At 37.5% G+C, this 20,864-nt stretch overlaps 2 protein-coding genes across 2 annotated transcripts; both read right to left on the bottom strand.

The window, feature by feature from the left end:
• Positions 1-123: 123 nt before the first annotated feature.
• On the bottom strand, positions 124-3,168 carry LOC145562030 (2-oxoisovalerate dehydrogenase subunit alpha 1, mitochondrial-like). The gene is made up of 9 exons (XM_081622185.1): positions 2,853-3,168; positions 2,033-2,167; positions 1,761-1,943; positions 1,502-1,659; positions 1,284-1,383; positions 1,024-1,135; positions 812-951; positions 546-731; positions 124-401 (listed from the first exon to the last, which is right to left on the bottom strand). Exons 1-9 carry the CDS (start codon positions 3,042-3,044, stop codon positions 234-236), a joined length of 1,374 nt encoding a protein of 457 aa, XP_081478311.1. The 5' UTR covers positions 3,045-3,168; the 3' UTR covers positions 124-233.
• A 15,297-nt stretch (positions 3,169-18,465) lies between these two features.
• LOC145563277 (NAC domain-containing protein 104-like) lies at positions 18,466-20,433 on the bottom strand. The gene is made up of 3 exons (XM_081623720.1): positions 20,214-20,433; positions 19,303-19,574; positions 18,466-18,642 (listed from the first exon to the last, which is right to left on the bottom strand). The coding sequence occupies exons 1-3, from the start codon at positions 20,431-20,433 to the stop codon at positions 18,466-18,468; spliced, it is 669 nt and encodes a 222-aa protein (XP_081479846.1).
• Between the last annotated feature and the right edge of the window lie 431 nt (positions 20,434-20,864).

The raw sequence follows: 20,864 nt of genomic DNA, 5'->3' as shown, positions 1-20,864 counted from the left end.
TGTATGTATTGAATATTGATTGACTGATCTAGGCTAAGGTGTTTTTTTTTTTTTGTTTTTTTGTCTGCTCTTACTCAGATAGCCACCAAAAGTAAATATCGGCTTTAGATGTACATTAATCTCTATACCAAAATAAACATTAAATACATAACCATTATTCCTGATAAATTTTATGAACATTTGCACATTATTAGCACATATTTTGATGTGCTAAAATAAATCAAGTAAATCAACTATACAGGAATATTTGTTGGATAATCTTTCCCGTGTTCTGTAATGGTCTTCCTTAACGATCTTTCTTGCTCCTGGAGATTTGGTGGGAGAACATCATAGACATCAGTAAAAAGATCAGCTACTGGTGGTTTATCAAGGTTCTCTGCAACTTGAATTGCTTGCAAGAGCTGTAACATAATACAGCAGTTAGACAGCTGAATCACAGTTGTAACTTGTAATCATAATTATTAAGTTTATTAAAACTTGACTACACTGATTTAAAAGCTTAGCTATGGACTTACAGAACACTTTCATAATGTAGCAGTTATTACCTGTTTTCGGACACTGCTTCTCAACTCTAAATCTCTATGATCGTTCCACCACCCATTGCCATCAATCCATTTTCTAAATCTAGGTACTGGGTCTCGAGTTTTTCTCCACCGTTCAATTTCCTCAAGTGGACGGTACTTTGTAGAATCATCAGAAGTAGAGTGATGCCCTGCTCTATATGTTAATGCCTACAATAACAGATTTAATTATTTATTAGCTCAACTTTTCCTAAAACACAGTACAAAGATCAGCAATAACCTTTACTCACCTCAATCAAGATAGGTCTTTTTTCACTAATGGCAATTCTTCGGGCTTCGTGCACTGCATTGTAAATAGCAAGAGCATCGTTGCCATCAACTCGGATGCTTTCTATTCCATAAGCCTGCCCTCGGACAACCACTCCGTCACCTGTAAAAGGTAAAAAGAAATTAGGTGCTGAAAATGTAAGTAGTGGAAAGCAGTATCATAGTCGATACACACCTCTTAGCTGGTCAGAAATTGGGGTGCTAATTGCCCAACCATTGTTGCGGCAGAAAAATATGACCGGAGCCTCTAGAACTGCTGCAAAGTTCAAAGCAGCATGGAAATCTCCCTGAAATGAGTTAGGCCATTACACAAAGTCAAGGCTTTTTATTCTTAAGAACCATAAGTAGCAAAATCATAACCATTGACAGACGAACAGAAGCTTTTTTCAGGCCAGCAAAGTCCAGAGGTTAGTATAAACTTATAATTATACTTACTGTGCTGGTGCCACCATCTCCAAAATAAGTAATTGTACATGCATTTTTGTTGTCCATTTTCAAAGAATAAGCAGCACCGACTGCATGGAGTAGTTGCGTACTGAAAATGAAACAAAAAACAGAAGGGATTTGCAAGCTGAGATACAAATATATACAAAGGCTGATGTATATCAGACAGTATGAAAGAGTAAAAGCCTGTCAAAGACTACAAATCTTACGCGACAGTTGAGGATACTGTAACGTAATTGAGCTTGTTTGAACCATAATGTATAGGCATCTGCCTGCCCTTTCCATTATCAGCTTTGTTACCGAAACATTGATTAGCAAATTCTTGCAGGGTGAAACCTCGCCATAGTAGAAGACCTGGCTCCCTATACTGCAAAATTTGAATCCAGGTAAATTAAGACTAAACTTTCTAGCACATACACGTTGAACTCGAGTAATTTTCAGAATCATCAGTTATATTCAGTTGGCTACCTGAGGGAATATAACATCATCTGCACTGAGAGCAGCTGCTGAGGAGATATTGATGGCTTCTTCTCCCATAGTAGTGAGATAGAATGAGATTCTTCCCTGCCTTTGTGCTTCATAGAATATGTTATCCATCACTTGTAAGGTAACCATATTTTCATACATCTTGACAGCAAGTTCCTCGCCGACCTGATATAATCAATTAATCCAGTAAGACTGAGTATCAAACTTCCTGCAAACTCCAAGACCGCGACAAGTTTTCAAACACTCGATCTTACCTGCACAGGTGGCTTTTTCAAAAGCTCGCCATCATCACCAAGGACCCTATAGCATTCGACCCTACAACCATTAGTTTCCGATATGAACCTCATTTGAGAGGTAATTCCAACCTTACCACCAGGAAAATCTAAGTCCTGTCATTATAACACTACTCAAGTTAGAGCTATTCCTCAAATGATCAACTTCAAGGATGGAAAAAGACGGTTATACTTGAAAAATTGCGCTATTATTGTCATATTTTATCAAATACGAGTATACAACTCAATAACACAACATTAATTAGCAGCATTACTTAAGACATTGCTTTAGACTATGCCTTCATGCCTAGTCAATTTTACAATTACATGATTTTTTTCCTAATCCTAAGGGGGTTAAAGGTCGGAACCTTTGTTTACCACCACGACGTGTAAGATTAAATTACTCACGTATCTTTGTTCCTGGGACTTTAGTATAGGCATATGGGTACATATCCAAGTGTCGGACATACAATTTCAAGACTCATGGCCTCTGTCCAAATTTTAGACATACAATTTCAAGACTTATGGCCTCTGTCCAAATTTTAGACACAGGTACGGGGATACGACATACAATTATTTACTTGTACATTTCTTAGCAAAAGCCCCAACAAATAGGTAATTTATTTTATATTTTTTTTTTCTATACCCATCATTGAATTATACAAGTATATATAAATAGGAAAATACTATGTCACATAATCAACCATATAATTAAAAAATATATTAAATTAACAAAGTTACAACAATTTAAACTCAAAACAGAGTAATGCATGCATGAAATAAAGCAACTAAAAGAGCTAACCTGATTATCATCATCATCAGAAGTAAAATTAATTTGTTTCTGGGCTATTGTAGATTCAAAACGATGAGAAATAAAATTTGGATTAACAAGAAGAGTTTTTGATGAGTTGGGGTAATTAAGCATACTAATTGAACCCAAATTTGATCTTAATTTGTTAATTAGAGCTCTTGATCTTGTTAATGATGATGCCATTGATAATATCTAAAAGGGGAAAAAATTGTGGAAGAAAATTGTAAAAGACGATAATTAAGAAATTTAAGGATTATTAAGTAGTATGAAGACAATTTGGAGATGATGAGTAGGAAAGATTGACACTTATATTTGCGTGTTTGTTCATATCCTTTTAAACCAACTAACTTTTGCCACTTTGGCAGTCTATTTAACGTTTATATAGAGGTGATTATGGGTCGGGTTGAAAGGTGAAATATTTCGGGCTAAGATTCGGGCTATGAATCACGTCACTAGACACGTAAATTGGATCGAGTTAGATCGGACCTTTTTGGATTAAGTTGAGTTGAGTCCGTCGGGTCAAATTTTAAGTCGTACAAAAACTTGTTAAGGATTCAGCTCTTAATAGTTCCTTATTTTAAGGATTATCCGATCCGAATTCATATTTTAAAATTTCGGGCTGGGACAAGCCTGACCCAATCAGGTCATTAAATCTAATTAAACGCGAAAATTGTACGGTACAGAGTGTACACATCAAATTAACTTGATAAAAACGTTTATTTGTCGTTGAAGTATATTTTAATATGCCAAATTTATGGGTTGGATTTGGAATTTGGATGATCTTATAAAAAGATTCATTAAATTGAGCACGATTATAGAGATTGGATTATATTTGTATTTAATTTAAATGGGTTGACCAAGATCAAATGATTTCATACGTTAAACCACCAGATCATGAAGATTGTTTTGAATTATGTTACTCCGTGACTCCGTCCATGATATAATCGATTATATATTCTGTAAAAAATATCTTTGCTATAATTTTGTAGAAAAATTATCATCGTCTTCAAAATCAAATCGAAAGAGCTCGATTAACATAATCCATTCACAAGTCACCAAAATCTTTAATAATTTAAGGGAGGAAAAAAACAACATAAAAAAAAAATAATAATAAAAAATAAAGTAAGAGAGTATCATTTTTAAGATCTACATTTATAATAGGAAATTTTGTTTTTTACCACCTCACAAAAACACGAAAATCTGTTTTACCACCTCCCAAAAAAAAAGTATTACTTTACCACCTCATAAAAATCACGAATATAGGTTTTACCACCACTTAACTGGTTCCGTTTACGAATCCGTTAAGTGGGCCCATAAAGCCACGTGTCATGTTATTATTGGCCAAAAAAAGAAAAAAAAAATAAAAAAAATAAAAAAAATAAAAAACCCTAAAACTACCCAGCCACCACCACGCCACCACCCAACCCACGACTGCCCCCCCCCGAACCTACCACCGGCGGCGCGGCTCTTCCCCCTCCCTCTCCCAACCCACCTGAACGCCCCCTTCCCTCTCCCACAACCGCAATCGACCCAAAAACCACCAACTCACAACCCTCAATGACCACGAATCCCCCCAAAACAGCCACGATTCCGGCCACAAATGGCCGAAATCGGCCGGTTAAGGCCACTCAGCCTTAAAGCCGGCCAATTTCGGCCATTTGTGGCCAAAATCGTGACCGTATTAGGGAAGGAGGGTTTTGGGTTTGGTGGTTTTTGGGGGTGTTACGGTTGCGGGAAAGGGAGGGGGAGGGTTTAGGTGGGTTGGGGCTGGTGGTGCGACGTGGGTGGTGGTTTCGGGGAGTGCCGTGGTGAGTTGGGGGGAAGGCAGCGGTGGCGCGGGGGTGGCGCTGTGGTGGTGGCTGGAGTAGTTTTAGGTTTTTTTTTTTTTTTTTAATTTCTCTTTTTTTTTTAACAAATAAAATGCTGACACGTGTTACCGTGGGCCACACTTAACGGAATTTTTGGATGGAAACCGTTAAGTGGTGGTAAAACCTATATTCGTGATTTTTATGAGGTGGTAAAGTAATACTTTTTTTTTGGGAGGTGGTAAAACAGATTTTCGTGTTTTTGTGAGGTGGTAAAAAACAAAATTTCCTTTATAATATGATGGGTGCCCATCTTTTTTTGGACATTGATAATATATAGACATAGAAATGATTTATTCCATACGATTACATATAATTCATCATGAATATAATGAATAATGATTTTCTATTTACCAAATTTGAATTTGCTTACGTATTAGTGTAGACACTGAACAAACTGAGATTTGGGGAAAAATTCCAGTGAAAATAGAGAGAGAAAGTAGAGAGAAGAAAAGAGAAATCAATTGTGAGAAGTAAGTTAGTTTCATTAATGAGAGGAGAGAGCAATGTATACAAGAATATTACAGCTGGAAATTGTGTCCTAGTCAGCAAATGTCAATATAAATATCTTAACATCCCCCCTCAAGATTGAACTGCCTTCTTGATGCAGGGCCAATCTTGACAAGGATACTGCTGAACCAAACCAATCTTGCAACACAAAAATCTGTGTTGATCTGCTCCCAATGGTTTGGTCATAATATCAGCAAGTTGCATTGCTGACTTTACATGAAAATTTTTGAGGAAACCAGCTTGAACTTGTTCCCTCACAAAATCAACATCCAGCTTCTGATGTTTGCTTCTCAAGTGCTTTGACAACTCGTGAAAAACAGGATTTTCTACCTGATGTTGAGTAGAAATATTGTCACAATACAAAGGAATAGGAGTAGGAACATGAACTCCTAAATCATCTAGCAAACCATCTAACCAAATCAACTCATTTGTTGTATAACTCATACTCCTGTATTCTGCTGCTGTAGAACATTGTTTAAGACCAAGGTAGGTGTCAAATTGACAGAACCAGCATATAAAACAGATGTAATAGTTCCATCAGGCAATCATACTATAATTGGATTTAGTAATTTTATAAGTGAAGCAAACAAATCCAAATTTCCAGCCATATGATCACTAGCACTAGTATTTATTATCCAAGCATTCTTATGAAAAAATTTGTCCAAACTATCAACATTAGAGGCAATAGCTATACCTGCAAAGTTGACAGCTGAAGACAAAGGATTGTCAGAAGAACTGCGTTGCTGCTGCATCATCCTGCAAAACTCATTGTAAATATTTGTCATGACAGTAGGATCAGCTCTTATTCCAGAAACTTCACCAGAACCACTCCTTTCACCATTCTCCATAGGAACCTTACCAAGAATACCACTACCAGAAGTAACATTACCAGCAACACGAGCAAGACCTTTAGCCTTGAGAGCATTGAACCAATCAGGAACTCCATAGATCTTAAAACATTGATCAACTGAATGACCACGTTTCTTGCAGTGATCACACACAATCTCAGACTTCTGTCTCTTAAAATCTTTCTTGTACTGAAAATTAGGTTTAGGAAAAACCTTAGGAGGAACCACAACATTACCAGATGCAAATTAAACGCACCAATTTCAACATAATTTGTGCTAATCTGAGTCAACTTATTCTGTTGCTCAATCTGTTGTAGAGTGTGATAAGCTTTGTTGATATTAGGCAATGGATCTAAACTCAACAGATTCTTTTTCACCTGATCATAACTTCTATTCAGACCAGCAAGCAATTGAATCAACTTCTTCCTCTGATCCATTTCAAGAAGTTTCTTGAGTATACCACAACTACACAACTTCATAGCACCACAACTACAATCCGGATAACCTTCAAGAATCCGTAATTGATCATAAACACTCTTCAATCTGCCATAGTACTCAGCAATACTATCATTATTCTAGTTCATAGAACCTAAACTCTGATGCAACTCAAATAATTGAGGAGCATTAGATTGTCCAAATCTCTCAGAAATTTCTTTCCACGGTTCAGTAGAAGAATTCACAAACATAAAACTCTCAGTTAAATTCTTATCAATTGAATTCAAAAGCCAAGACATGACCATATAGTCATTCCTTAACCATTTCTGGTAATCAGGAGAATTAACACCAGGAGAAGGAAGAGTTCCATCAACAAATTGCAATTTATTTCGAGCAATTAACGCCATATGCACAGTACGGCGCGGCTCCAATTGATGTAATTAGAACCAGTAAGTATGTGATTACCAAACTACATACCTGGATAATCGCCATTAGAGAGATAGTAAGGATCAGCAAAATTCACAGTATTCTGCTGAGCTTCACTCCCCGCCATTGATGAATAGCTTGAAGAAGACGAAAAATAATCTTGAATTTCAAGAAAATGAAAAAGAAATCGAGGAAGGAGAAGAAGAATTTGTATAGAAATCAAGAATCGAAGAAAGAATTACTGCAATTATGCAGAAATCAAGAGAAAATTATCAGCGAAAATCGAAGAATCGAACACCAAAGTGCTCTGATACCATGAACAAACTGAGATTTGGGGAAAAATTCCAGAGAAAATAGAGAGAGAAAGTAGAGAGAAGAAAAGAGAAATTAATTGTGAGAAGTAAGTTAGTTTCATTAATGAGAGGAGAGAGCAATATATACAAGAATATTACAGCTGGAAATTGTGTAACAAACTCTCTAACTAACTTTGTCCTAGTCAACAAATGTCAATATAAATATCTTAACAGAAACAATCACCTTCTGCAAATTTAATTTACAATTTATGATCGGAAATTCGGGATTGACTTAGTTGGATTATGTTTGATTAAAGCTGCATCACATGCACCTAAATGCATGTAATATATGCATATCTAGATGCCTTTGATGGCCATTATTAATCGACAAACATGATAGAGGCACCTTTACACTTGTATTATTGTTGTAGTTTTTTCTCTTTTATCGGTCCAATTCCTATAAGTGAATATGGACGTTTTTATAGACTTAGGCCCTGTTCACTTCACCTTAAAAAAATAATATTAAGTAAAAATAAGTTCAGTTCAGTAAAATTAATTTCATTTCAGTAAAAATAATTTCAGTTCAGTAAAATTCAGTTTTCATAATGAAGAATTATTCTTCCTCCGTTTTTTTTATATTTGCATCACTTTCCTTTTATGCATGTTTTTTTTTTTATTTTTTTTTTATTTGCATCACTTCTATATATAGTGACTTTATACTATATTTTATTATTTCTCTCTCTTACCTTAAACCCCACTTAAATAATTTATCATTTCTCTCTCCCATGGTCCCCACTACTCTCTCTCACATGATTTCACTTTCATGGTCCCCATATTACTTTTACCATAATAAATTATTCATCCACTCACATTATTATATTATACCTAATTCATTCTCCTAAAACTCCGTGTAAACACAAGTGATGCAAATAAAAAAAAAAAGGAGGGAATAATAGAAAATCAGTAAAAATAATTTCAGTTCAGCACTGTAAAATTAATTTAAGTTCGGTAAAAATAATTTAAGTTCAACAAATATAATTTTGTTTCAGTAAAAATAATTTCACTTCACTAAAAATAAGGTGAAGTGAACGGAGCCTTACTCAATAAGTTAGAGGCCTAACAGTGGTGAGCCATTTGAGTACCCAAACATACAACTTAAAATAAAACCTATGCTACTAGTTGATTTGTTTAAATTATAGTTGCTTTGTTGAAATTTATTTAAACTAAGTAATGAAATTTTAGTTGATTTATTGAAATCAATTTAAACTACGTGTTGGGCCTGTATTATAATACGACCCATTACGTTTAGGGCATCAGTCCAAGATCAACGATTCAGCAAAAATAAGCAAACGGCTTGATTAGAACAAACAAGGAAAGCAGCGTCAAGGATATCAATCAAGGAGATACTTGCCAAAGATACACCTACAGAACAGGGAAGAAGATAAATCAAGAAGATCTTCCTCATTTTGAATATATTCTGAAGTTATTTGTAAACCCTAGAGATCCCTAGGTATAAATAAGTGTAATTAGACATTTTCAGCATTCATGTACGCACATATACTCAAAATATAAGAGAATTACTTTACATTCACCTACGGAGCTTCATCCCTACTGAAGAAGGAGGCTTGTCCTTACTCAGTATTGTATCTCTAAACTTATTCTCTTTTTATAATCGAATTCATTCTGTTTACTTATTCCTTGTTCATTGCTTATCTATTGCTTTGTTATTCATTTATAATTAATTAGTATGCCTTTGGTAGTATGATTGTTATTACCCCTCAAACCTAGCAGATTCTCATATGTCCTTGTTGAGATTTGCCTAAACAATTTGGCGCCCACTGTGGGGCTGATAATCAATTAACCTACCAATTCGCCAAAAAACCAATACAAACACCATGTCTAGGCACCAAGTACCCTTTACCATGGCCGAAATCAATGAGGGAATGAACGCATTCTGTCAAACCTTAGACCAACAAAAGAGCCAGATTGAAACACTGTTGGCCCAAAAGGTTCAAACCGAAGCCAAACTTACCAGTCTCACCAAACAAAATGAAGCCCTCCGTAGCCAAATACAATCAGTCGCTTCTAAAACCGTCAATATCAGAAAGAACACTGAAAGTATAGCCATGCAGCTTGATATGTCAGGTACTTTTCATACCCATAACGGGGAAAAAGGATCTAACACTAGGGAGACAACCCTAGATCTAGACTCTTTGAATGCAGGAACCCCTAAGCAGAATAGCCAAGAAGGATCTGAGGAAGGAAAGATAGAGAAGGTAGTCAAAGAGTACCTCAAAGCAATCGAAGCCAAGATCGCCAAGATCCATGAAATGCCAAAGCCCATGAAGGAAGAGGCGTCGGATGGCTATATAGAGTCTCCTTTTTCAGAAGAGATCGCCATGGTAGAAGTGCCAAAGAGGTTCAGCACACCCAACATGGCCATGTATGATGGAACAACAGACCCTGATGAGCACGTGTCCCTCTACAAGCAGAAGATGATGACAAGCTCAATCCCTAGAGACATCAGAGAGGCTATCATGTGCAAAGGCTTTGGAGCCACATTATCAGGTCCAGCTTTAACTTGGTTCATTAATTTAGATAATGGGACAATTCGATCTTTTGCAGGAATGGTAAACCTATTCAAGGTCCAGTTCGCCAGCAGCAGGAAAATAGAGAAGCAGTCATCGGATTTATACCGTGTTGTGCAGAGACATGGTGAATCCTTGAGGGATTATCTCAACAGGTTCAACAGGGAAAAGATTGGAATACACAAGTGTGATGCTCCTACAACCATTGAAGCGTTCAGAAGAGGGTTGCTAGATCACAGCGAACTCTACAAGGAATTAACCAAGTACCCCTGTACGACCTTTGAAGATGTACAAGCTAAAGCAATGGCCCAGGTCAGATTTGAGGAAGATGCATATGCAAGAAAGACTCCAGAGCTCAGAAAGGATGAAGATCGTCCGTTAAGAAGGAATAACAACTTCCCCAGGAGAGATCATCGATTCAAGCCGTATCAGCGTTCACGCTTTGATGAGGGATCAGTCAATGCTGTCGAAGGAGAGTTATCTGATTGGAGGGAAGATCCTGAACTTCCACCCAAGTTGCATGAGTATTGCTTCAATGTCAACCCTGCAGGAGTAATAAGGACCTTAAACAAGATGGGAGATACTGTTCAATGGCCCAGAAGGAGTGATAGGCCTGGGGAGAAGAAAGATCCATCCAGATGGTGTGATTTCCATTCAGATATCGGTCACACTACTGATGAATGTGTCGCGCTCAGAAAGGAAGTTGCATACTTGCTAAAGAAGGGCTACCTCAAAGAACTCTTGTCAGATAGATCTAAGGCTTCAGGGAAGGATAGAGAGTCCAAGCAAGGAGGTCCTCCACCTCCACCTCCACCTCCAATTGTCAAAACCATCTGTTTCATATCTGGAGGGTCAGAAGTATGCGGTCTAACATATTCAGCAACGAAGCGACTTGCAAAAGAAAGCAACAAAGAACAACCAGATAAGAGGGAAAAATCCAAGATAGACATCCCTATCATGTTTGAAGAGAGCGATGCAGTTGAAGGTCATCACGACGGTCTAGTGATCTCACTCTCGGTTGGAAATTGCATGATCAAGCGAATCCTAGTTGACAATGGAAGCTCTGCAAATATCATCATGCTAGACACCCTGAGGCATATGAATATAGATGAGAAAAATATCGTCAACAAATCAACAATGCTAGTAGGATTCAGCGGGGAAACCAAAAAGACAAGTGGGGAGATTACATTGGCAACGTACGCAAAAGGGATCAACCTACAAGTCAAGTTCCTAGTAATCAACACTCTGTCTTCATACAACATGATTTTGGGAAGACCCTGGATACATGAGATGAAAGCCATCCCTTCTACATACCATCAAGTCATCAAGTTTCCTACTAGGTGGGGAATTCAAGAAATCAGAGGAGATCCTAGGGAAGCTAAAGAATGTTACAAGATAGCACTGAAGGCAACATCTGCAGAAAAGAGTTCAGCATAGCAATCAGAGGGTCAGCTGGGCCAAGAGAAATTGAGCATGTCAGAGGAGCAAGAAGCTACAGAAGTCCAGCTGAACCCCATACATCCAGATCAGAAAGTCAGAATAGGATCAGAGCTGAAAGCAGAACTCAGACAACAAATTTACGATTTCCTAGAAGAAGAGAAAGATGTGTTCGCTTGGACCCATGAAGACATGAAAGGCATTTCCCCAGAAGTTATCACCCACAAGCTAAACGTAGATCCAATGCATACACCAGTAAAGCAAAAAAGAAGGAAATTTGCGCCAGAAAGGAACAAGATCATCAATGAAGAAATTCAGAACCTACTGAAAACTGGGAAGATTAGAGAAGTAAAGTACCAGAATGGCTCGCCAACGTGGTGGTAGTCAGGAAGAAAAACGGAAAATGGCGAATCTGCATAGACTTTACAGACATCAACAAAGCTTGTCCAAAAGACCCATTCCCTTTACCTCATATCGACGCCATGGTAGACGCCACAGCAGGACACGAGTTGCTATCTTTTATGGACGCCTACAGTGGCTACAACCAGATCCTCATGCACAAGGATGATCAAGAGAAAACCTTCATTACCAGTCAAGGAATATACTGCTACAAGGTGATGCCTTTTGGATTGAAGAATGCAGGAGCAACGTACCAAAGGTTGGTAAACAAGATGTTTGAAGAACAGATTGGAAACACAATGGAAGTTTACATAGACGATATGGTAGTTAAATCCAAGAAGGCAGAAGACCACGTCAGAGACCTTAGAGAAGCATTTGCCATCCTGAAACAATACGGCATGAAGCTAAATCCCACAAAGTGCACATTTGGAGTACAATCATGAAAATTCCTGGGATACATGGTTACACAAAGAGGAATAGAAGCCAGTCCAGAACAAGTCAAAGCCATCCTAGATCTAGAGCGACCAAAATCCAAGAAGGATGTACAAAGCTTAACAGGAAAAATCGCGGCACTGAATAGGTTCATCTCAAAGTCTTCAGAAAAGAACAGAGCTTTCTACGAGGTACTGAAAAAGAACAAGGAGTTCAACTGGGAACAAGAGCACGATGAAGCATTCCAGAAGCTGAAAGAATACCTAGCCAACCCGTTGATTCTCTCCAAGCCCAAAGAAGGAGAGCCACTCCAGCTATACCTTGCAGTATCTGATGGGACGGTCAGTGCAGTTCTCACAAGAGAGGAAGAAAAGGAACAACTTCCAATTTACTATGTAAGCAAGACCCTGCTCAGTGCGGAAACAAGGTATGCATCACTAGAGAAAATCATTTTAGCTTTGTTCACTACTTCAGTAAAGTTGCGTCCATACTTCGAGAGCCATTCCATACAATTACGAACCAACTATCCCATCAGAGCTATCATGAGAAAGCCAGAAATGTCAGGAAGGATGGAGAAATGGGCCCTACATCTGAGCATGTACGATATACAGTACGAGCCCAGGACGACAGTCAAGTCACAAGCCTTGGCAGACTTCGTGGCAGACTTCAGCCCTACCCTTGAAGAAGAAGCGCAGAAGGAAGTATTGGCACTACAAGAACCAAAAGCTGCGCAGAAATGGACACTCCATACAGATGGCGCAACAAACATACGCGGAGTAGGCTTAGGAATGGTACTGACATCACCTCAGGGAGACAAGATAGCACAGGCAATAAGGTGTAACTTCAAGGCCACCAATAATGAAGCTGAATACGAAGCACTAATCACAGGACTGACCGTTGCAAAAGACATGAAGATACAACACCTGGAAGTAATTTCTGATTCTTTACTCATGGTAAACCAAGTCAACGGGCAATATGCAGCAAAAGACACAAGGATGATAGCTTACCTAGAAGTCACAAAGAAGCTCATCAAAGAGTTCAAGGAATTCAAGATAGAACAAGTACCCAGAAACTTGAACACCGAAGCAGACGCACTGGCAAACTTAGGATCAAACATCAATCCAGAGGAATTTGGAGCTATCCCACTAGTACACGTACTTTCACCAGCCATAGAGAAAGAGTCAACCATGAGCGTCTACGAGATTCAAGCAAGCCCTACAGAAGGAGAAGGCAATAGTTGGACAACGCCTTTGAAGGAGTACCTCTTGGGCAACACGAAACTAACAGGGAAAGTAACAGCTCAAGCATTCGCTTAGAAAGCCTCCAAGTATTGTCTGATCAGCAACGTACTCTTCAAGAAATCTGCAGCAGGACCTTTCTTACGATGTCTGGAAAGAAAAGAAGCTCAACAAGTCTTACAATCCCTACACAGCGGAGAATGCGGAAATCATTCCGGAGGAAGGAATCTAGCCAATAGAGCACTTAGAATGGGATACTACTGGCCCAGCATGAGGAAGGACGCAACAGAGTTCGCCAAGAAATGCCTAGCATGTCAAAAACATGCACCCTTGACACACAAGCCATCAGAAGAATTACACCCAACGTTGACACCTTGGCCATTCATGAAGTGGGGAATGGATATAGTAAAGCTGCCCCCGTCATCAGGACAGAGAGTGTACTTCTTAGCAATGACAGACTACTTCTCCAAATGGATTGAAGCAGAAGCATACAAGGAAGTCAAGGATAAGCACGTCATCTCATTTATAAAGAGGAACATTCTAAGCAGGTTCGGGGTACCAGCAGAGATCATTACAGACAATGAGTCCCAGTTCATCAGGAACAAAACCGCCAAGTTCTGTAAGGAATGGAACATCTCCCTTATCACATCTACACCAAGGTACCCACAGGCAAACGGGCAGGCAGAATCAAGCAACAAAGTTCTTATAGGCAACATGAAGAAAAGGCTGGAAGGAGCCAAAGGAAAATGGGCAGATGAGCTACCCAACATACTATGGGCAGACAGAACAACTCCTAAAGGTGCTATAGGTCATACCCCTTTCTCATTGGTATACGGATGTGAAGCAGTAATCCCAACAGAGGTAGAAGTACCTACAGCAAGGTACGGGTTAATGACAGAAGAAAGGAACCAAGCAGAACTAATTCACAACCTAGACACAGTGGAGGAACTCAGGGAAGACGCACAAATGAGAATGGCAGCATATCAGCAGGAAGTAGCAAGATCCTTCACCAAGAATGTTACAATCAAAGTCTTCAAGCTAGGAGATTGGGTTCTCAGGAAGGTATACGAAAACACCAGGGAAGTCAATGCAGGAAAGCTAGCACCCAACTGGGAAGGACCCTATGAAATCACTAAGGTATTAGGTAATGGAGCATACAGACTCAGGAATGCAGAAGGAAAAGACGTGCAGCGAAGCTGGAACGCATCACATTTAAAACTATATCATTTCTGAAGAAAGGTACGTAGTTATTATTTCAATTTTGCCTTTTAATTTACAAAAAGAAAATACAAAAAAGAAGAAAACAGAAAAACACAAAAAATCTCCAACAGCCAAAATCAGCACGAAAGGTACTCATTTCTCCCTATTCTTTGTCAATTTGATTTATGATCATTACGAGTACTGACTTTGGCATCGGAGGGCCGTTGGGGAAACCCACGGCCACCCCTCACCTTCTTCTGTTTTGCAAGGAGCATTACTGACATCGCAACAATGAAACAAGTCCCTTCACCGCAGAACGATGATCAGTCATTCTTGAACAGAACAGACCTACTATCCTTACAAGGCATGCAAACACATGTAAGTAGCAGTACAACTGTAATACAACTGTAATACAACTGTAATACAATCGTAATACAACTACAATACAATCACAACACACTATACAGAAACAAAATCAACACAGCAAGAAGGACAGAAATACTTAGTCGTATTGCAACAAAATTAAACAAATTATCCAGCTACAGAAGTGTAGCACAAAAGACAAACTATCCAACTGCACTAAGGCAGTAAACATAAACATCATTCAAAAGCTTTACATTTTTTTTAAAAGGTGACGCAGCACCAGCTAAACTAATTCTCTCCCATGTTGTCAGCAGGGACCACTTCTTCAGCAACAGGCTTCATTACTTCTGGAGCATCCTTGACTTCTTCATTATGAGGAGAGTTCACTTCCTCATCAGCAAAGCTTAACAGCAGTGAGCCAGGAGCAGCAGTCCCTTCAGGAAACACCTTCTCGAAGGAAGCCTTATCACCATCATAATCCCAGGCCTCATGCTTTCCTTGCTGAAACTCCTCCATCATCTCAAGACGTGCCTTCCCGTAGTAATACGTAGCAGAATCAATGGCTTCGTTAGCAGCTTCCTTCAGGGTACCCTTCAGCCCATCCCGCTCAGTAATGCAGTCCCTATGCTTAGTCCGTTCAGCCTTCAGAGCCTCAGTAGCAGCCTTGTACTTGTCAGACAGAGCATCACGTTCCTTCTTCATAGCCTCATACACCCGAGTGAAACTGACACCTTGCCTAAAACACCAAGGCAGGATTGAAGGCTCTGCAAAACAAAGATGAAGTGTAAGAAGCATAATTCAATAATGTTGATTTTATTAAAAAAAAAATTTTGGAGTATACTATACCTGGAAAGACTGTACGACCGCCTCTTGTGAAAGGTCAGCAAAGGTCATCGAGGATTGACGATCCTTGAAAGAAGGAAACAGCAGGGTATCCACATGCGGAGCCAGAGAATCAAAAGAAAACTCAGTAGCGTCAACATCAATAGGCATCTCCAACTTCCTCTTGAGACTAGCACGAGGCGGAGGTGGAGGAGGGGCACCCTTGGGAGCAACCATCTTGATAGGAACAGTTTCAGAAGTCTGGGGGGACGAGCGAGACTTGAGACGACCCAAGATGGAAGATGAACTAAGAAGATCATGAGACCTTAGTGACCTCGATGTATCTACAAGGAACATAGAGGAATTCAAAAGTAGCACAACAAGGAACGCAACAAGTGTATACAGCAAGGATGCTAATTGAATCAAATAGATTAACAATTGTATGCAAGTACATTCAGCAAGGATACAACTGATTTAAAACAAATTAAAACCCACAAATTAAGTCAATCAAAAGTGAAACAAATTGGCATCAACCACACATCCACAAAATTACTAGTATAGAAAAACATCAAAACGAACAAGAAAGAAAGAAAACAAACCTTGAGACATAGTTGGGGCAACTTTCTGTTCAGAATCAGATTCGTCCAAAGACTTAATTTGAATAACTGCTTCAAGCTGAGTCAACTTGATGAAAGATCTCTCGTCTGCACTCAACTCATACAACTTGTCTATCAAGGATAGAGACTGAGAGCGCTGCTTCAGTTTACTCACTGCAACCAACAAGCAAATAAGCCCAAATCAACAAAGAAGGAGAGAAGAACATAAAAGAATAAGAAAACAAAATACCTTCAGCCTCAACAGTGTCAATCAAAAAATCACAATCATCACCCAACGAGTCAATCCTCACAAAGAAGAACTTGTGATACCACTTCTTGTCAAACGCCTTCTCCAAGTCAGTCACCAAAGGACCAACACCATCCTTCAGGCGAAGACCAACTCGACCCTTACCACTGGTCCTAATAGTATAAGGGTAACACAAATCCCTCACATCAAGTTCTATACCCAATTTTGCACTCAGCAAATCCAGAATTCTCAACACCCTCCAAGTTTGGGGCAGTAATTGACAAGGTGAAACCCTAACTCTAGAAAGAAATTGGCGAACAAGAGCAGAAAAAGGGAAAGTATGCCCAATTACAAAGGGATACTCAAAGAAACACACCCAACCAGGAGCAGTCCAGTCAGCCCTTTCCCTAGAAGATGGAACTTTCACCACAACCCCATCAGGAAATCGCGCAATAGCAGCGATGTTTTGAACCTCCTCCTTCGTAATGGTGGAAGGATAGACATCTTTGGCAGGAAAGACGTTCTGCGCCACCAAGTTTGGCCTTTTCACACCCTCATCCACCCCAGCAAACATCACTCTCACATGATCATCCATCGCAAAAACAAGAGAAAAACACAAAGTGAAAAACAGAGCAAACAGAGAGGAGAGAGAAAATACCTGATGAAATTGAAATTGGGGCAAAGCAATTGAAGTGATTAGACAAGAGCCTGCACACCCAATAAATACCAAAGACGGAAATAAACCGCCTTTCACAGTTATCGAAGAAGTTGCCTTAAAACCGCCACCACTTTCTATTTTGCTAACCGTTGGAACAATTTCTGAAATTCAAAATATTTTCTAGGCATTTTCTTTAGGTAATTTTCACTTCCAATACTTGGAAATAAAAATTAGGGGCAATTGTTGGACCCGTATTATAATACGACCCATTACGTTTAGGGCATCAGTCCAAGATCAACGATTCAGCAAAAATAAGCAAACGGCTTGATTGGAACAAACAAGGAAAGCAGCGTCAAGGATATCAATCAAGGAGATACTTGCCAAAGATACACCTACAGAACAAGGAAGAAGATAAATCAAGAAGATCTTCCTCATTTTGAATATATTCTGAAGTTATTTGTAAACCCTAGAGATCCCTAGGTATAAATAAGTGTAATTAGACATTTTCAGCATTCATGTACGCACATATACTCAAAATATAAGAGAATTACTCTACATTCACCTACGGAGCTTCATCCCTACTGAAGAATGAGGCTTGTCCTTACTCAGTATTGTATCTCTAAACTTATTCTCTTTTTATAATCGAATTCATTCTGTTTACTTATTGCTTGTTCATTGCTTATCTATTGCTTTGTTATTCATTTATAATTAATTAGTATGCCTTTGGTAGTATGATTGTTATTACCCCTCAAACCTAGCAGATTCTCATATGTCCTTGTTGAGATTTGCCTAAACACTACGCTAACACTTTAGTTAATCTAATCTCTTCCTCTACATAAATGATACGGAGTACTATAATTTGATGGTTCAAAGCTTAATCTAATCTCATCTCTTCCTGCACATAAGTACATCGCGTAATTGTTTTCTTGAAATTATTTATTCAATCAAAAACCAATATGGAGGATTAAAGACTCAGGTTCGATGTACAAGAAACTTCATTAATGAAAATAACACATACAAGATACAACATAATAGCTAATTAACTCTATATAATTAGCTTTATAAATAAGAAAAATGAAACTTCACTTGAGCTAATATTTACAAAGAAAAGAAAAAAAACTGCTTATGTTAAATTAATTATACTTTTGTCTCTTTTTTTTTTTTTCTTTCCTATATTGCTATGTTTTTCCTTTTTTGTGCAAGCTTGGTGGTGGTATATATAATACTACGTAATTCGTATAATGTTTTTAGTATGGGTAAGTTACTTCATCCTGATCATTCTCCTCCATAGCTAAATACACTGCTTCGTCCGAAGAAGAAAGCTCCACCTCGTTGTTAGATTTGTCTTCATTAAAGGTGTTCATCCATTGAGATTCATCACATACTTGTTGCACCCGACATAGAACCCATTTGTTCATCACATCCTAATCATATGAATCAAAATATATAATAGCTAGAGATTAAATAAAAAAAATTAAGGGCAGCATTATAAATAATTGAAGTCCAAAAAAATTGGAATTTTTTTACTTATTGCATGCTTAACCATCAAATTAATTGCATGAGTGTCTACTTCTTGATCAATCTAGCTTAATTATGCTTTGTATAATTAGGAAAGTTCAAGAATTTTGAGTTTTAATTAATATAATATGCATATACATATACATATATAGCATATATATACATGCATGGACTACCCATATATATTAATTCAATGTAACATTGTAACAATGTATATATGTAACATGATTTTAAAATGCAACTACCACCGCAAAAGATATATAGATTTATCAATATACTTCACACATATTTAAGCAATCGCAACATCATGTTAAAATGTTTATATAATGGGTGCACCACATATATCTGCAATTCACAAAATAACGATAATATTCCTTCTCACCCATCAAAAAAAAGAACAGGAATTTAGGAGAATCGGACTATCGGAGTATCTATATATGTTTAAAGTTAATTTCACGTTAATTATGTCACATAGAATATTCAATTCCAAGTAATTGTTAAATATTGTAATGTTGGTCTTTAGACTCTAGCTATTACTATAAGTATGTAAGGGTACTTACATCTGCTGGCTGTTTTGATTTTCTTCTTTTAGAGAGATTATTATTGCAACATGCATGATATTCTTGCATGAACCATCCATTTTTGACTCCTGATGATGCATACATGCCCTTGTTGAATACCAACCATTTCTTCAACCCTACTAACTTGTTACAATTATTTTCAGCATAAATGGGTTGATCCATGCCCAATAGTTCTTCCCAATACCCGTTTTCGGATACCCGGTTCTCTGTCTTTTTAGTGTAGAAGTACCATTGTCCACAGCTCTCAAACGCCTCACCTTCATATCATCATACATACATGCAAATTTAGAAATAGTCTAAATCATAAGGCTTAAATCATTTTATTTCTATGTTCAATTTAGAAAATATATACTCATATTTTACTTAAGTATATCATTATTTAGTGGGGAAAAAAATAATAAAATTTTTATGATTAAATTAGTGAATTATAAAATTTTAAGGTGAATATCAAGTGGAGTAGTACTACTAGTAATTTAATTTGGTTAATTATTAGATTATGCAAGTATGTGATCAAAATCACATTGAGGAGGTTAAACAAAGCAAAATAAAAGCAAAGAATGATATTTGGACTTTGGCACTGTTCCTCTCTTTATAAATTAAAATAATAAAAAAGTTTACCACTAAAGAAAAATTAACTTTACCAAATCATAGTAAACTAATCAACAAAAAAAATGACATTAATTAAATTATAGAGTAGATGCAGCAATCAATCATATAATTACCCTTATACATACTTGTAGTAGATACATGTAATTATACTATAAGAAAAAATCAGATCAAATTTTTGGAGTAATGAAGAACATTTTAGATAAACGAAGATAAAGAGCAACTTAATTTAGAATAAATATAACAAATTAAACAAGTAACTTATCAAAGATAAGTAAGTAATTACGTACCATGAAGTTGACAAGGATGATAGTGATGAAAGAAATCCTCTAACTCAGGAATAAGACGATGAGGATTATTACAATTGTTAGAAGGATAATTACACGAAGACGACGAAAGCTTAAGCTTGGAGTACAAGAAATGAAGTACAAGCTCCTCATCAGTAGGATCAAACCTAAACCCTGGAGGAAGCTGCTTCATATCTAACATATTCTCATTATTCTCCACCATATTTTGTATGTTTTGTACCATATTGATAATATAGCTTAGTATGATAATATCTTAACTAAGAGGAGATTAAATTAATTAGATTATTAGGTTAAGTTGTTTGACATACACATATATATAATATAAGAGTTGGATAATATATTATATATAATTGATGATTGTGGTTGAAGCTAAGAGATTAGATGGAAGTGGAGATGTTTCCTTTTAATTTTAGGACTTTTTTTGTTTTGGTTAGATAAGAAAGGACAAAGGTTATTGATTGTGAGTTTAAAGAGAGAGATGTTTCTACATATGACTAGACAGTTTATTAAGGATGATTGGTGTAATTGCTACTTTCTTATATTTATATTCTTTTTTAGATCATATTCTATTCGGTGCGAAAGTTAAATATGAAAGAAAATTCACATTGGAAACATGGCGGTTGTTGTGGAGGT

The sequence above is a fragment of the Chenopodium album genome, chromosome 10 (assembly GCF_948465745.1).
Source record: "Chenopodium album chromosome 10, dcCheAlbu1.1, whole genome shotgun sequence".
Lineage (NCBI taxonomy): Eukaryota > Viridiplantae > Streptophyta > Magnoliopsida > Caryophyllales > Amaranthaceae > Chenopodium > Chenopodium album.
The sequence above is the reverse complement of the archived record's forward strand: the minus strand, read 5'-3'. Positions and strand labels throughout refer to the sequence as shown.

What these genes read in the sequence shown, in the direction of transcription:
- LOC145563277 (XM_081623720.1), bottom strand. Translation starts at nt 20,433, where the DNA reads ATGGTGGAGAATAATGAGAATATGTTAGATATGAAGCAGCTTCCTCCA. An exon ending in TCATCCTTGTCAACTTCATG is followed by an intron (nt 19,575 to 20,213) that starts GTACGTAATTAC and finishes GATGATATGAAG; the next exon opens with GTGAGGCGTTTGAGAGCTGT. An exon ending in GAAGAAAATCAAAACAGCCA is followed by an intron (nt 18,643 to 19,302) that starts GCAGATGTAAGT and finishes TCATATGATTAG; the next exon opens with GATGTGATGAACAAATGGGT.
- LOC145562030 (XM_081622185.1), bottom strand. Translation starts at nt 3,044, where the DNA reads ATGGCATCATCATTAACAAGATCAAGAGCTCTAATTAACAAATTAAGA. An exon ending in GAGATGGTGGCACCAGCACA is followed by an intron (nt 1,136 to 1,283) that starts GTAAGTATAATT and finishes AACTCATTTCAG; the next exon opens with GGAGATTTCCATGCTGCTTT. An exon ending in AAAGACCTATCTTGATTGAG is followed by an intron (nt 732 to 811) that starts GTGAGTAAAGGT and finishes CTGTTATTGTAG; the next exon opens with GCATTAACATATAGAGCAGG.